The sequence below is a fragment of the Strongylocentrotus purpuratus genome, unplaced genomic scaffold (assembly GCF_000002235.5).
Source record: "Strongylocentrotus purpuratus isolate Spur 01 unplaced genomic scaffold, Spur_5.0 spur5_scaffold_1, whole genome shotgun sequence".
NCBI lineage: Eukaryota > Metazoa > Echinodermata > Echinoidea > Camarodonta > Strongylocentrotidae > Strongylocentrotus > Strongylocentrotus purpuratus.
Window position 1 is genome coordinate 37,270,474 of NW_022145594.1, and position 16,889 is coordinate 37,287,362.

General features: G+C 39.3%; 1 protein-coding gene across 1 annotated transcript in view; it reads left to right on the plus strand.

Moving 5' to 3' along the window:
* The window catches only part of LOC115921356 (nephrin-like), a 36,848-nt gene extending 22,275 nt beyond the window's left edge, over nt 1–14,573 (plus strand). The window contains exons 10-24 of the mRNA XM_030978762.1: nt 661–741; nt 1,706–1,927; nt 2,854–3,144; nt 3,883–4,020; nt 5,289–5,465; nt 6,521–6,805; nt 7,487–7,762; nt 8,919–9,227; nt 9,776–9,850; nt 10,604–10,816; nt 12,080–12,115; nt 12,664–12,798; nt 13,177–13,231; nt 13,664–13,935; nt 14,315–14,573. Coding sequence (XP_030834622.1) covers nt 661–741; nt 1,706–1,927; nt 2,854–3,144; nt 3,883–4,020; nt 5,289–5,465; nt 6,521–6,805; nt 7,487–7,762; nt 8,919–9,227; nt 9,776–9,850; nt 10,604–10,816; nt 12,080–12,115; nt 12,664–12,798; nt 13,177–13,231; nt 13,664–13,935; nt 14,315–14,544 — 2,795 coding nt within the window. The 3' untranslated portion in view covers nt 14,545–14,573. The remainder of the gene's footprint in view (nt 1–660; nt 742–1,705; nt 1,928–2,853; nt 3,145–3,882; nt 4,021–5,288; nt 5,466–6,520; nt 6,806–7,486; nt 7,763–8,918; nt 9,228–9,775; nt 9,851–10,603; nt 10,817–12,079; nt 12,116–12,663; nt 12,799–13,176; nt 13,232–13,663; nt 13,936–14,314) is intronic.
* The last annotated feature ends 2,316 nt before the right edge of the window (nt 14,574–16,889 follow it).

Genomic DNA, 16,889 nt, shown 5'->3' on the forward strand with positions numbered 1-16,889 from the left:
TATATTGCTCAAGCTATGCGATATTGAACAAGTCGGAGACGAGTCCAATATTGTCTTAGTGAGAGCAATATATTCTTGTATCACATGAAAACAAAGCCATATAATATTAGTATTATTATCAGGCTGACTAGCGAAATAACAAAATTTTACCTATCTTGGTAAATATGGCTTTTCTGTGTGCTACCGATATCGATAAGTGAAGTTCCTGGATGTCTGAGCAATACAAAACAATATTGGTCAGTCATCCGGGAACTGCGCTTAAGATATTGAATACACTGTTTTATTGTCCCTTTTGGAAGCCTTATATAGATAATAATAACCTTTATTATTATGATAATAATGATAATAATTAAAGATGCAAATTCTTTGGGGAATTCGACACAATTTGTGCGTTACTGCGTTTACCCACAAACAGGTGTTTTTAATCGCCAGGATAAGCAATCGGTTTCGTGACCAACAGGCCTTATGTAATGCTCTGCATTTTCTACCAACCCCCCCCCCCCCCCACCCCCATGTGGTAAAGTCATTATCCTACACTTTACCTCATCCAAATGAATTCTTCTTCTTTTTTTTTTGTTATTAGCATTATTACCTGTATATTTATGTATGTATATATTTGTTGTTCTTTATTGTCTTAATTTTTGTTTGCATTGTTTGCAGTTGCTCCAGCATACGTGAATATCACCGGCCATGAGGCAATGGTTCAGTCAGATGCCACGCTCACACTCAAATGCACATCAGGTAAGCAATAGAATTACTATGGATTTATGCTATGATAGTTATCAATAAATCACTTTTTTGAAATCCTGTTGACAGTGCTCCACAGTAACTTGGAAGGGGGTCCAGATTGAACTTTTTGGAGTCCATATACGTGAGCCCTATGTAAAAGTTTGATCTTTTTTTAGGTCCGGGCTTAGTTTTTGGGTGCCCATATGTCCCAGGCTCTGTTAGTTTTGAAATTTTGAGCGCCACATATAATTGTAATTGTATAGAATTTGCCCATTTTTAACTTCCATTACCTTAGCACATCTACACATTTTTAAATGAATCTTGACTTAATGAAATATTTTTCTGATGTAAACATATTTTAACATTATCTGAATTTCTCCATGTCACAATTTGAAACATTTTGCAATTTCAAACTCTCCCAGCTAACAGGAACACAACCCTCTTCTATTTACTGTTTCTCAATGAAATACAATCAAACCTGCTTTAGTGACCATCTGTCTACAAAGACCATATTTTTTTGGTTTCCCTTGAAAATAGTTTCTTGTTGAAACATGTACTAAAGGAACCTGTCTACAAAGACCACCTGTGTACTAAGACCACTTTTTGTGTTTCCCTTGGGCGGTCGCTAAAGACAGGTTTCACTGTATCTGTAGGAGGAACCTACATGTATTCATAAACATCACCTTCCTAGAAACGCTAGAATGACCACCTTATTGCCTCCCATAAGTGCTTTTAAATTGAACGTATGAAATATGCTCTGACATCAGTTTCTAACTCCGTACCTGCACAGAAAAGCATCTCAACTCTGACCTTGACCCTAATCCTAGTGTATTACCCAATTGCAACAAATAAAAGCCAAAAGCAATAGGTTCTAGAGCAAATGTAACATTACATTTTATATACAAGTTTCACTGTGCTACAGCTATCACGACGATTTACCTTAACTTTCCTCCCTTCTCTTCTCCAAACTTCCTAGCCAACAGCAACCCGGCATCCTCCATCTCCTGGTTCACCGGTGGTCGTCAGGCCCACACCCATGACGACGTGGTGGTCGAAGCACCCAACGGAGGTTTTATCACTTCGCAGGAGCTGACGATCACGATGACGGCCGATACAGACAGCGTAGATTACATGTGCCAAGCAACCAATCGGGAGCTGTACGAGACCACTTCGGATACTGTGACTGTCAATGTCATGTGTAAGAGTTAAAGATGTGTGTGTGTGTCATTGGGTTTTTACAGACATGCATGTACGTCTGGGGACCGACTTTTAAGGTCACCATCCGAAAGACGTGACTCAGTTTCGAACCTGCGTCCTCGGCTGAATCAGTTTGTAACTTCCATTGTTAGCTGGATTACAGGCACACGCTCTGTTGCCCTGTTGGTTCAATATTCGACACCATTCAGCTGTTATGCAGAATTTGAGAGACGAGGGTGTATTTCTTTATAGGCCTATGAGTTTGTTGTGTGTAGACTTGTACACATTAATGGTATTTCCACCCAGTCTGGTGTCAGAATTATGGCCTTCTGCACATGGAAACTACCAACCCTCTCCCTTTAAATAACGTTTTAGGGTCAGATTTTGGATCCAGTTTTGGGGCCAAGTAGTGATGGACCTTGGATCCAGGATTTTGTAACAAGGGGCTCAAAACACAATTGGGGATGGGACTGGGTCAAATTTACTTATTGTGTTTATTTGGTGTGAAATATTTATGTTATTAGAAGGGGGTATGAGCCAGTTGTGCCACTCCCCCCTTTAAATCCACTTCCAAGTCAGGGCTAAAGTTCCTAATATAAAATGTGTTGGAAGTTGCCTTGGGGGAGGAGTTGTCACTTGAGTATGTTTTGTACAATCTTTTTTTTCTGTGACCTTCTAATCGACTTGAAGTCAATCATACCCATCCTGTTTCTTACTCTTTCTCTACAAAGAGAGTCCCAGAATCACACTGCACAAGGTCATCTAGGAGGTCATGGCTGATAATTTCTTTTGATTTGTGTGCTTAAACAGCTTTTCTATGGCTGGCAATCCCCCATTTAAGCAACACTCATCATTCCTCCCTCAATTAATCATTCAGAAAGTTTGAAATAAATAAAAACACATTCTTTCTTCTTTTCCTCCTGAAAGATCCACCAGAGCATCCTGGAATCACCGGTTACGAGGACGGCACGGAAGTCAAGGCCGACAATCTCCTGCGTCTTGTATGCTTTGCAATGGGCGGCAACCCCCTCGCCACGCTGGTCTGGTACAAGAACGGAGAGGTCCAGGAAGCGGAGACCGGGACGCAAGGCATCCTCTCCACCAGTACCTTGAGGCTTATCTTGGACCAGACGGATAACGGGGCGGAGTACTCCTGTAATGCTTCCAACGAGGCCACGCCCGTCCCCCTGGAGGCCAGTGTCACCCTTAACGTCCTCTGTAAGTTTGAGATCGAAACATTGTGTGTGTAGGTTTTGGATTTTTTACAGACGTGTAGCAATCAGATATGATTATTTACGTCTGGGGACCGCCCTTTAAACGTCACCATCTGAAAAACGTGACTCATTTTCGAACCTGCGTTCTTGGCTGAATCAGTTTGTAACTTCATTGTTATTATTACAGGCACACGCCACAATGCCAGCGGCCTTGCTTTATAAAATTCCTATCCAAACTTCCAAACTTTGAAAACTGAGATCCTTAGAACCTTATCAAGTTATACAACTCATGAACTTAAAAACTTGTAAACGTATAAACTTCTAAACATGTAAATGGGGGCATCTCCTTCAGAAGAATTGCCCCTTTAGCCATCATCCTAAACTCTGAACCTGAAAGGTAACAGAAGTTTTCAGAATCTCCTACAGCAAGTTCTTGAAGGGACACTGAATTTCGCTGCAGCTGTGTGTGAGTTATGGACCCTCAACAAATACCATTTCCTTGTTAATTTCACTATGTCTGGTGTATGTTTTTTTATTGTTTTTATTTGTATGAATGTCAGGTGTATGTTTGTTATGATGCAAGTATATGGATACAGACAATTTGTCTTTTTAAACGAAATTCAATCGTACATTCATCTGCCAGACACACGACTCGATTTTTCCTTTTTTCAAAGTCCTGTTGGTAAAAACAGAAACACTCCAACTATTTATGGATGGTTTTTGTTTTTTTTCTTCTGCTCAGTCCCACCCAGTGCAGTTACTGTGAGTGTAGACCCACCAGAAGCCAAGGAGGGTGACAGCGTAACGGTGACGTGTGAGACGGCAAGCAGCAATCCAGAGTCTGAGATCTCCTGGTGGAGGGATGGGGTGCCTATAGAAGGTAAGTCATGAATACCTCACTCAGTCACACTGCCAAACCGACTGCAAGCTGAGACCTAATTGACACCAAACTGACACCAAACTGACTCCAAAATGACACCAAACTGACACCAAACGGACTCCAAAATGACACCAAACTGACACCATACCGACACCAAGCTGAGACCTAACTGGCACCAAACTGACACTATAATGACACCAAGCTGAGACCTGACTGACACCAAGCTGAGACCTGACTGACACCATACCAACACCAAGCTGAGACCTAACTGACACCAAACCAACTGATTCTTGGCTATTTGGGATAATGTAACTTTTGATTTGGTCCATTTTCGGTCTGGTGCTGGTCTCTAGTGACTGGATCATTACTGTACTGTGCATGGTTATTGGGAGTGTGTGTGTGGTTGGTGGGGGATTAGTAGGGGGGGGGGGGTAAAGGGAGAGGGTGAGAGGGAGAGGGTGCGAGGCAGCCAGTAGTAATCCAAACACTGAAATCCCACAATGTGGAGATGGAGTGACTGTTGAAGGTGAATGCACTATAAGAGTGATGCTTTTGTTATAGAACCTACTGCCCTATTTGAATGAGAGTATTAGTGGGAACCCTGGTATAGTGGTTCACCTGCAGTTATGTTGGAAGGAGAGACCGAGTGTAACAGTGATTCAGTTTGTTTCCCCCCCCCCCCCTCCCCCACCTTAAAGGTTTTATGTCCCATTTGCAGGCCAAAAAAATGAAAAGGTTAAATTCCAACGGCATTTGAAAGATAATATTAATTTAGAACTTCCCTAAAAAAGGTGGGGCTTGAAAAATGTCTTCAAGTGGGAAAATAACGACTATTAGTTCCAATAAGTAATAGTCTTGATTTTCATACCATTGTACCGAATGGTCATACGTTATGCTGCGCAAAGATTCCATCAGTTTAATTTTGGCCATCACAAGAAGTGGGTTATTGATGTAGATAAATGCTCATGTACCCTTTACAGCTCTTTTTATGTATGTTATTACCAAAGAAGAAAAAAAAGCCAGTCAGTCACTCAATAGTGTCTGACAGTGAAGTCTAGCAAGTAAACGGGGTTCCTTGCATAATTTGAATATTAGGACATTGCTAACGTTTAAATTTCACAGATAGGACATACACGACATATTCATAATTCCTGCAAAGTCCTACAGAATTTGAGGCTGGCTGCAAAAGGGACATAGTACCTTTAAGAGGGGGGGGGGAGCACCACATAGTTGATGATAATTACCCACTTTTTCCTTTTTCTTTCTAGGCAATAACAACATAAGCGTTGAGGTGGTAGATGCAGAAAACGGGGGCAAAACGACCCGCAGTCGTCTCATGCTTGATTCTGTTACCTCGGCCAACAACGGGGGTGTTTACCTGTGCCGTGCGATGAGCGATCTCGTTGTTGAAAGCGTCAATGATGGAGTGACTCTGGATATCAAATGTGAGTAGACTTTCAGACAAATGGCTTTTATTAAAAGAAACAAAAAATCAAATCCAAACTCTAATGATTTATTTTAATACAATCCTGACATCACTTTAAAAATACCACAAGAACAATGTTGAGGTCAACATAGCTGAGGCAACTGTTTTGAAATGTTTTGAAATGCTTTGAATTGCTGTGAATTGTTTTGAAATGCTGTGAATAGTTTCGAAATGCTGTGAATAGTTTTGAATTGCTGTGAATAGTTTTGAAATGCTGTGAATTGTTTTGAAATGCTGTGAATAGTTTCGAAATGCTGTGAATAGTTTTGAAATGCTGTGAATAGTTTCGAAATGCTGTGAATAGTTTTGAATTGCTGTGAATAGTTTTGAAATGCTGTGAATAGTTTCGAAATGCTGTGAATAGTTTCGAAATGCTGTGAATAGTTTTGAAATGCTGTGAATTGTTTTGAAATGCTGTGAATTGTTTTGAAATGCTGTGAATTGTTTTGAAATGCTGTGAATAGTTTTGAAATGCTGTGAATAGTTTTGAAATGCTGTGAATAGTTTTGAAATGCTGTGAATAGTTTTGAAATGCTGTGAATAGTTTTGAAATGCTGTGAATTATTTTGAAATGCTGTGAATTGTTTTGAATTGCTGTGAATTGTTTTGAAATGTTGTGAATAGTTTTGAATTGCTGTGAATTGTTTTGAAATGCTGTGAATAGTTTTGAAATGCTGTGAATAGTTTTGAAATGCTGTGAATAGTTTTGAAATGCGTGAATTATTTTGAAATGCTGTGAATTATTTTGAAATGCTGTGAATTGTTTTGAAATGCTGTGAATTGTTTTGAAATGTTGTGAATAGTTTTGAATTGCTGTGAATTGTTTTGAAATGCTGTGAATAGTTTTGAAATGCTGTGAATTGTTTTGAAATGCTTTGAATAGTTTTGAAATGTTGTGAATAGTTTTGAATTGCTGTGAATTGTTTTGAAATGCTGTGAATAGTTTTGAAATGCTGTGAATTGTTTTGAAATCCAAAATTAATCTGTCTCCAATCTCATTCCGACCCTGTGCAGTCAGACCAAAGATAACCACGCCTACCGGCATCTCTCTGAGTAGTCATGAAGTACCTGGAGACCTAATCCTCAACTGCTCTGCTGAAGCCAACCCAGCCGAAATCACTTTCACGTGGCACAAGAATGCAGCCGCGATTGCTGTTGCCGAGACAGAGCGTTACACGCTGGACGAGGAAGGATCGTTGCGCATCCACAACGTGTCGCGGGAGGAGGCTGGGACGTACATGTGCATCGCGAGTAACTCGGAAGGAGCCAGCAATATAACGCTGACCCTAGATGTGATGTGTAAGTTGAAAAAAAATTGTTCCCGGTACCATCCGAATCATCCCAATTTTAAAAGGGCTGTAGCATGGGAAATACTGGTTGACGCCATCTTCGTCTTTTTTTTGACAAATGGACTTAATAAACTGGGTCAACGTGCTAGCGTTCGTGAAACAGACTGAAGTTCTCCTCACTGTTCGGTTTCGCATATGTTGCACGCATTTGAATGCGTAGGCCTACTGCGGTCGCGTCGTCCGTAGTCATATTATACACAATTTTCCTCGAGTAGGCCTCGGGGAAAGACGCATAGTCATGCATGCTACAGCCCCTTTAACTACCTTTAAATCACTACTGAAATCTTACTTGGTCAAAAAAAAATGCTTTCTGATGTTATTTTAAGTGCATTATTGTATTTCTTCATAATCAAAACTGCATGACTGTATTTTGTCATGCTTTGCTTTCATATCTCTTTAATTGATGTTGATACGTGCTATGATTAATCTCACTCTCATTTTGATATTTCTTTAGTTATCGTTTGTGCTTTCAATTATATGTAATTTTGTTGTTTTATTATTGTTAAGTGCATTAATATTTTCTCTGAAGATGAAATACGCTATAGAAGCCTGGGTAATTATTTGTATATTTTTAATTATTCTTATCATTATCATTGGCTTATGTTTTGTTTGGAATTCTCTTCCACCACAGACTCTGCCAAAGTGACCACCGGGGAGGCCATCACCATCACCCTCAACACCCCCGGGGAGCTGGTCTGTGAGGCGGACGCTAACCCCAAGCCAGCCGGCTACATCACCTGGACCAGACCCGGCTTTGACCTGACGGGTAACGCCCATGAGTACGTGGATGGGCGTGGCATCATGAGAGTGGACAACGTCACCAAAGCGGTCAGCGGGATGTACCTCTGCCATGCGGACAACAGCATCCCGCCGGCCGACACCAAGAATATACAAGTTATCATACAGTGTGAGTAATAAATACTACTAATAATAGGCATTTATATACAGCCGTCTATCTAGAAAATTCTATTCAGAGGCGCACAAGAAAAATAGAAAGAATGAGAGAGTTTGGAGGAGTGTCATAGTGCCAAGTACAGGTATTGTTTAAAAAAATATAAGATTTCAGCTTGGATTTAAAGGTCTCTAAGGAAGTTATGATTTTCAAATTAAATGGTAAATTAATACAATTCAATAAAATTTGAAGAATGGTTCATTAACACTTTGGTTGCCTTTTTCGCCTCTCTGCATTGTCGCTTGTTTGCCTCACATGCAATTTTGCACAAAATAATAGGCACCGATTGAGGGAATATTACTTTCTGCAATGCAATGGCTTTGCAAAATTACCAATTTCTGGTCTTTGATTTGCTCCATGACAACCCTTTCAACACAAGGAAGAAACAGCAGCCCCCCCCCCCCCCCTCCCCCTCATGGAGCAATGAAATATTCTGAAATTTGGTATGAACTCAATACAAATTTAAATATGATTTTTTTTTTAATTTCTCAGAAGTTATGAAGTGTCATTAATCTCATTAATTTTTGATGTGGTCAGGCTTTGTGTGTATTAGTATAGGGAGATTGCAATATTTATGCGTGAACAGCAAAGTTTTTAGATGCTGCTTACAACACATCGTCTGAATTTGGTTAGACTTAGGGCCTAAAAGTCATGAAAGCATGAGGTTAGAAAAAAATGAAAAAGAAATTATCTTCGCAAAAATACGGGGGAGGGGAGGGGGGATTTGTATCAAATTTTTCTGATATTGCCTTACATGTTGCTGCATGAAATATACCGAACTAAAGACATTTAAATCTCTAAGAGGTGTCGTGGTCGAGTGGATCCGTCGCCGGACTGTCGATCTCAAGGTCCTCGGTTCGAGTCCCGCTCGGCACTAATGTCCTTTGGCAAGACATTGATCTGCATTTGCCACACTCAACCCAGGTGTTGTAAATGGGTACCTGACAGGAATTAATTCCTTGAAATGCTAGAGCGCCGTAATGGCCGCCTTGCTGAAGCCAGGGTAATAATCGGGGCAGCGCCAGGAGGGTCATAGCGTGAGGGGCATGTGCGCTATATAAGAAGCCACCATTATTATTATTAGAATGACCGTTCTTGTTCCTATTCACAGACCCCCCTGAAGTGGATCACTCCATGCCCAACAAAGTAGCCAAGAGCACAGGTCAGACAGCCCTCCTCCGCTGCAAGGCCGAGGGTGCCCCTCTCGTCCAATTTAACTGGTTTAAGGGGTCAGCAGAGGTCAATCTGACCAGTGACCATTACACGCTGGACATCAGACAGGATTTGACCTATGCTAACCGCTATGAGAGTCGGCTGATCATCAGCCAGATTGACGAGATCGATGATTACGGGACGTACGTCTGCAAGGCTTATAATGACCTAGGAGAAGCACGCTTTGAGATACAGCTCGAGAAGACAAGTAAGTACTGTAGACGTTATTTTTCTGAGGGTTTTAGTTTCATAAAATTCATGAATTTCGCATACTGTTGGAATGAGAGACCCGAGTGTCACAGTGATTCAGTTGTTTTTCCCCACCCTCAGGCACAGGTGACACCACATAGTATAGATATAACGCTAATCGCAAAAATGAACAGACATTCCATGTGTGAATATGTGTTAAAGGTACAGCCTGTATTACTCATCAAAACAACAACTTGCAATAACAAAAAATGATGTCCCAAGCATCTGTTGTAATACATGTATGCAACAATATCAGCTTATATATGTTCAAGTCTTTTCCTATCAATTTATCCATATCTCTCTTTTTAATTGTTTTTCTCTGTCACCCTTTCTTTCTAGCTCCATTAGCATCATGCTTGAAGGAACTAAGCGCTTTATGAGAAGCCAGCATTATAATCATATTTCTTTCTCTCTCACTTTTTCTATCTCTCTATACATTCATCTCCCACTTCTGTTACTCATAAATTATCTCTCCCTCAAACTTCTCTCACTCTTCTCATTGCGCAGGTCCTCCGGAGGCCCCATCTAATCTTCAAGTGGTCAATATTGGTTATGATTCAGTTACTCTCAATTGGACCAAAGGTAAGACCCCCTCCCTCAATAAAGAGATATCTCAAATAAGAACTATTAATTAGCAAACATCACTAACCATTATGCATTTTGCTGTCCAGGGCCCCGTCTTACAAAGAGTTGCGATCGATCCAAATCAATCGCAAGTCCTCCAATCAATCTCAAGTTTGCAGTCTCCTATCTCTTATGTACATAGTTGAAGTTGATTTCAATTGCAAATAAGTTGTGATTGATATCAACTCTTTATAAGACGGGCCCAAGTGTGTCTTTTCAAGCCACTGCATTTTGCTAAGCTGCCTTACTCACTATTCTATTTCTTGGTTCATCCCTCTGTTTCATCCTGCTAGAGTAACATTAGCGGGTAAAACACCTTGTCCAAGGATGTAAGAACCAAGCAAAGACCGAATCCAGGACATCTCGTACAAGAGTCTCTAGTGCTAATGCCAATATAAATCATTGCTCCAAAACATACCACAATACTTAGCTTTAAAAGAGAAATGAAACGGCATGAAAAGACAAATCCAAAACTGCATAGTTCTTTAAGAAATCACAAATTTGTTTGGAGATAGAGCTTGTAAATGCATATACCGTCAAGAAGATGCTTAGTTTCCTATAGATTTGTCAAAGAAGAACTTAAATTAACGAACATCACAAGCTATTATTCATTTCGCTTTCCAAACGCATCTTTTAGAGCCACTACATTTTGTTAAGCTACCTTACTCACTATTCTATTTCTTGGTCCATCCCTCTGTTTCATCCTGCCAGGTTTCGATGGCGGTTTGGACCAGACTTTCCAGGTGCGTTTCAACCAGAAAGGCGGGAAGCAGTATCAGTATGTGGACGTGGTACCTTCCGTTGCGACGGCATTCACGGTGACCAACCTCAACCCCAACTCAGAGTATGAGTTCACCGTCAGAGGGCGGAATGCGCAGGGAGACGGGCCGTATTATCTCGGCATCGTGTCGGCCAAGACAACCAGTGAGTTGAGTTAGATTCAGGCTTTAAAAGTTCAACCATTTCAACAACAACAAACTTGTGTACAGGGAAGCTGTCTTAAGAAAACCTCGTTGTTTTACAGATTCACCCAATTTAGTTGGGTCATCATTTCTATATATATATTATATTTGTGTCATCTAAAATGTATCTATGTATAGAATTGCTTGTTTATTAGTAAATGTATTTAACAAATGTTTTAATACATAATGGAATAGGCCATTTTTTTAATGTGATCAAATTTATTCCACAAATCTATCATGACGAAAACTCGTCGTTTAAAATTGAAACCCCCATTTGACTTTCACCATTTCTACTTGTACTAGAGCTGAGATTGTGATAAGCCCTAAGTAAACACTAGCGCTGTAATCCACCCCCACCGAGACCTTGATGAGGTGATAGCGAGAGAGAGATAAGCATGATACAAGGGAAAGGAAGGGAGAAGGGAGAAAGAGACACATGCAGGGGTTCGCTGCCAGAGTTAAAATTGTTGTTATATCGCCAATTATGGGTCATTTTGCTTCGTTCGAACTTTCATTTTGGTCTTCATCTAAATTATTAGTGACTTTAGGACATGAAAATATCTTAAAACAAGTAAAATACTTATTTCCTACTTCTCATTTCCTTTCAGGCAGACCCCAGTAAGAGTTTGTTTACACTAGTATTACGTAAGATGATGTAGAGTCCAGCTGCAATCCAATATCTTAATCTCTCACTCAAAGCCTCAAGGCTCTGTCCAAGTTTTTAACGAAAGAATTGAAAGTGGGGTAGTGAGACCCCATCAGATTCCCATTGGTGCCTGTGTAATAGTAGTAGCTCTCTCAAAGTTTTAACGAGAGAAACGAAACTGGGGTATTGCTACCCCACCAGATTACAAAGTTTTAACGAGAGAAACGAATCTGGGGTAGTGCTACCCCACCAGATTACATTGACTGCTGTGCTATAGTGGTGGGGTATAGTTTTAACGGGAGCTTTTCGTAATGTGTAAAGTGCCTCGCTAGAAATTATTACATTCACCTGTTACGAAATATTGTATTTCAATAGTCAGAATGGGAATTGCATATATTTTGTGTTCTTTGATTGGACAAGCTATAATGTTTGTCCGCCCTAGCAGCAATTAATGTTATCAATTCACATTCTGACTATTGAAATACAATTATTTGTAATGAGGCTTTTGACAAAGATGTCTGCATTGTCGTTTTAAAAAAGTAATTGAATTGACATGGTTTCTCTTCTTTCTCATTTCAGTCAAGCCCACAGAGCCTCCAGTGGTGATTCCAACACGTAAGTAAATCCATATTACTTATTTGCAGTGTTAAAGGTGTTGAAAATAGTTGCAAGTTTCAATTGAACTGGATATTGTAACATGCAAAATTGTCCAATCATTTTATGCCTTCATCTTTATCTCTCAACATTTCTTTATAGAAAAAAGGAATAAAGATATATTCCACTCAGATATTCTTGTTTTTGTTTTTTCATGACTTGTTTGTTTTGGGGTTTGTGTTTTACTGTCATTTTTGTTATTAGGTAAATTTGCATGGTAGGCCAATCTGCTGTTCTCTTTTATGTATATGTTCTTAGCTGGCTTCATCATTATCCTTAACAGTGCTTTCTGGAAGACATTTCATCTGTCCTCTTTCAGGCTTCTTTGGCATCATAACGAAAATCAGCAAGTACAACTCATAAATTCAAAATACATAATAGCCCAAGACCCCTAAGAAGCAACCTGTGCATCTAAATGGCGCCGCTCACAAGTTAAATACCGTACAGAATTAAATTTGAATCCTTTGATTACATTTCTCTCATCGTTTTATTTTGTCTTTGCTTCTCAGGGTTGTTGGTTGGTAACATCCCTCTCTACATGGTGCTCCTCTTCTCGTTCCTGTGTATACTGAGCTGTGTCTTCATTAATATCTTCCTGTGCTGCTGCCTCGTCAAGAGAAGGGAGTCAAGGAAAAGGGTCGCTGGTTAGTATCTTTCTCTAAAAGTACAGTGAAACTTGTATATAAAGACCGCTTAAGGGTCTTCATAGGCAGGTGGTCTTTCTATACAGGTGATCGTTATAGCAAGTACCGGTATATTCTTCAAAAGTTGCTTTCTCAGATGTAAGTGTACACGCTTGTAATGTACAAAGCTGAAAACTGTTCTTCGGAGGAATTATTCTTATTTTTCTGCTTTCAAACAAATGTTATGAACCCTATAGTCCTCTTGTTTGCTGAAAGCATACACATCAATTCTACATACCAGGTATTCTTTCGCGATTTCGCGCTTCAGTCTAGAACACTTATATTCTACTGTGTGTGAGAGTGCACCTAACAGATTTCCACCTCTTTTTCTCTTTGCAGCAAAATCTTCATCGATCAAGAAAACAAATGATGAAATTGAGCTAGTCAAACCAATGTGAGTAATTCTAGTGTGATGCCCTTTCTCTTTATTACTCTGTGAATATTTGACTAATGATGTCTGTTGCAAATCAAGCAGAGCAACGAAGGGTTTGGTGATTTGTGCCTGTTACTTACAGAGTATATAGCCTTTTCACTATTAACATATTAAAGTATTGTATAAACGGGTTCTAGAATGCAGGCAATTGAATTGGTGGAATGACATCACGTGCTGTGCGTTATTCTTCTTACCACGTCTACCATGCATAAAAGTTCCCATCAAAAAGTGATAATCCACTGGTAAAAGTGATAATGCACAGCTAAGTTGCACATTGTGCATTGTCTCTGGTGCAATATAAAGGTCATGTCATTATCATTGTTTGTTCAATATTCACCTTTGATAGGACTTTTGAATGAATACTAACATTTCTACTTCTGTCATGTATTAAAGGGAACGCCCGGAGAGCCCAGCTTACAGCGACTCCAACACCGACAACATGTCGCATCGATCTGAGCACGATGATCGTTATTCCTACGACAACGTCAGCTATGAGAGACGGCGCTACGACGACTACAGCGACGGACGGTCAGAGAGTTATGACCATTATGATGACCAGCAGCCGCCGGTCTCACCTCGTGTGGTCAGCGGCCGAGGGGGGCCTGGGTATTATAATAATTCGGCTTACAGGCCACCTTCTTACGCACCCAGCTGGGATTCTTACGGTAATATATTTTTCCAAGATATTTCCCCCTTTCACACCCTTACCTTAAACTGATTTAATGGTATTAATAATGATAATGGTAATAATAATAATAATGATAATGATAATGATGATAATGATAGTAATGATGATAATAATAATGATAATGGTATTAACAATAATGTTAATGATAATAATAAAAATAATAATGGTAAATATAATATTAATAATAATAACAATGATAGTAATAATAATGATAATAATAATGATGATAATGATAATTACAATGATAAATAAATTAATGCCCTTCTGGCTGTAAACGGATAATATATCAGTCTGTAATTACATTTTAATGCTATCCTTGTCATCTGCATAACTATATTTTTACCTAAACCCAACAGAAAACCCACCAAGCACCGGCCTCTCCGAATCCCAAATCGATGACAACGAGGAACGAGAGTACGCCGACATGCTACGACGTCAGCAGAAGGCACAGTACATGGGCGGGGCCTCGCACCCCCCTACTGCCCCCAGCCCCGTTCCAAGCAGCCTGGGCAACTTTGTTCCGCTACCCAAAGGGGGCTCTTCTGCCCCTAGCCAAGTAGGTAGCGAAGAAGGGTACTTGGTGTAGTCCCCCAAGGATCAGTTTTTGTAACGATCATTTTCTGTGGTAGATAATGAGAGCATGCATGCCTTCAGTTCAGATCAGTACAAGAGAATTAAAATTATCATTAAAAATCATCAGGATTGCAAGTAGGTAGCGAAGAAGGGTACTTGGTGTAGTCCCCCAAGGATCGGGTTTTGTAACGATCATCTTTTGCGGTAGATAATGAGACTGTTTGACATCCTGTGGCTCAAGTATATTTTAACCTCATCTTGCTAAAAAAAAGAGCTGATTTAGCATGCATGCTGCTGCCTTCAGTTCAGATCAGTCCAAGAGAAATACAATTATCATTAGTATCATTAAAAATTGACAGGATTGCAAGTAGGTAGCGAAGAAGGGTACTTGGTGTAATCCCCAAGGATCGTGTTTGGGCATGATCATCTTCTGTGGTAGATTATGAGAAACTGTTTGATGTCTTTTCCCCTGAGGTTCAAGTACATTTCCACCTCATCTTGCCGAAATGGTTCATTTTCCTTCATAGAGGACGCTGTACTGCGGGGACCTATGTACATGGTATTCTTATCCCTATACCATGTAAATACCACAAATTCCATCGCCGAATGGGCAATAAAGGTGAGCATAATACCTTGAATGCGGAACAGTGTGAACTTGTTCAAACTTTCACCAGTCTCAAAGAATGATGATTTTTCTTCATTGCCTTAAAATGTACTATAAAATGTATTCAAGTATTATCGACTGCGTAAATTACATTTCTATGAAGTCCACATTCCTATGAATATGTCACTATGAAAGATTTTCCTACTTTTTACAGACCAAAGATATGTACACATTACAGCAGTATGCAGTACTTGACCAAGATCATTGTTTATATGAATGATTCATTCACTGTTTTAGTCATGAGAAGAAAGCCTTAAGACTCGTTCAGATATGACAAGGAGAAACCACAGCGTCTCAATGTAATAGACCAGTTCACGGTTAGCACATTACTGCAATGACCCGAATATCCACAGATCTTAAAAACATGAAGAGGTCCCACTTTTTACATTTTGAAATAATCACTCCTACAGCGATGGAATTGCTTTATAAATAGCCTTTGTTTCCCCTTTTCAAAGAATACTTCCACCTGTGTATCATGGAGTGCACTGATTGCGCATGAATAAATAATGATTACATAACTTTCATGAGCACGTATCCAGTATTTTGTCTCCATGTATTTCAAAATTTGTTCTGCAATGAGCTTTATCTGCTCATGCTCAGACTGCTACCGTGAACTGGCTAATACACGTCACATTTATGTATCTTTAACACAGAAGTCAATGATTACGTTCAGGAACTTTCTCGACAGACATCCATTTGCATGTTTTAAAAAAACGTGGCAATTCCCCGCGTCATATCTGAATAAGCCTTTGAAATAGTTTGGTTCATAATTATATGAATATCGTTCACTACCCAGCAAGTATGTATACTATTATTCTTCCTCTCTTGGTCTTTCTTCCCAACCTGTTTGCTTGTGTGTTGCATTTCTTTTCTTATAATAACTTCATTTATCTGGAGTGTGACTCAATGTGGAGTTAAGTTCTGCTGCTTTAATCATCTTTACATTTCTGTTTATTAGCGTAACATTGATGTATCTCACATTTGTGTCTTTGATCAGCGTTTATTTCCGGTGTATATAATGATCCAATCTCATCTATTTTAAAAGTGAAATTGATTTGTGTGTCAAAATATGATTATGCCATTTTTGTAATTTAATCAAATTTAATGCATATGTCTTTATTATTGTGTGTTGAGTGTCCCATTACAAATTATTCATTCACTAGTTGTGAATAATTTGAATAATTGTATGCTGTATTACAATATTTAGTTCTAATTGCATCCATTTGGTACTGGGCAGGACAATCCATAGAATGTTTGACCTAGCAACAGCTAATGAATGCAATTTGCATTCTGACTATTGAGAAACAGTGATATATAACAGGTGAATGTTATAGCATGTTGCTAGCTGAACTTGTATTATGAATTTAAAAACATTTTGAATATGATCTATTTGATATAAATAGACTAATGTACTATCTTTAAAACGTTTCAGATACTTTTCTCCCCGATTGTAATGATTATCATTATTTCATTCAATGAACTGTACTAATCCAATGAAATGAAACATTCTCAATAGTATGAAAAAGAGTATGTCTTGCAAAATTGGTTGTGTCATATTTATTGTTCAGCTGGAATTTATCTTGCCAAAAGTGAAGTGATGTACATGTACATATATAACGTATCTGTAGTTTGCCATATATATTGTCTATCTTTGTTGTTATATCAACTGTAGCCTTTCATAGCTGTTTGTAGAG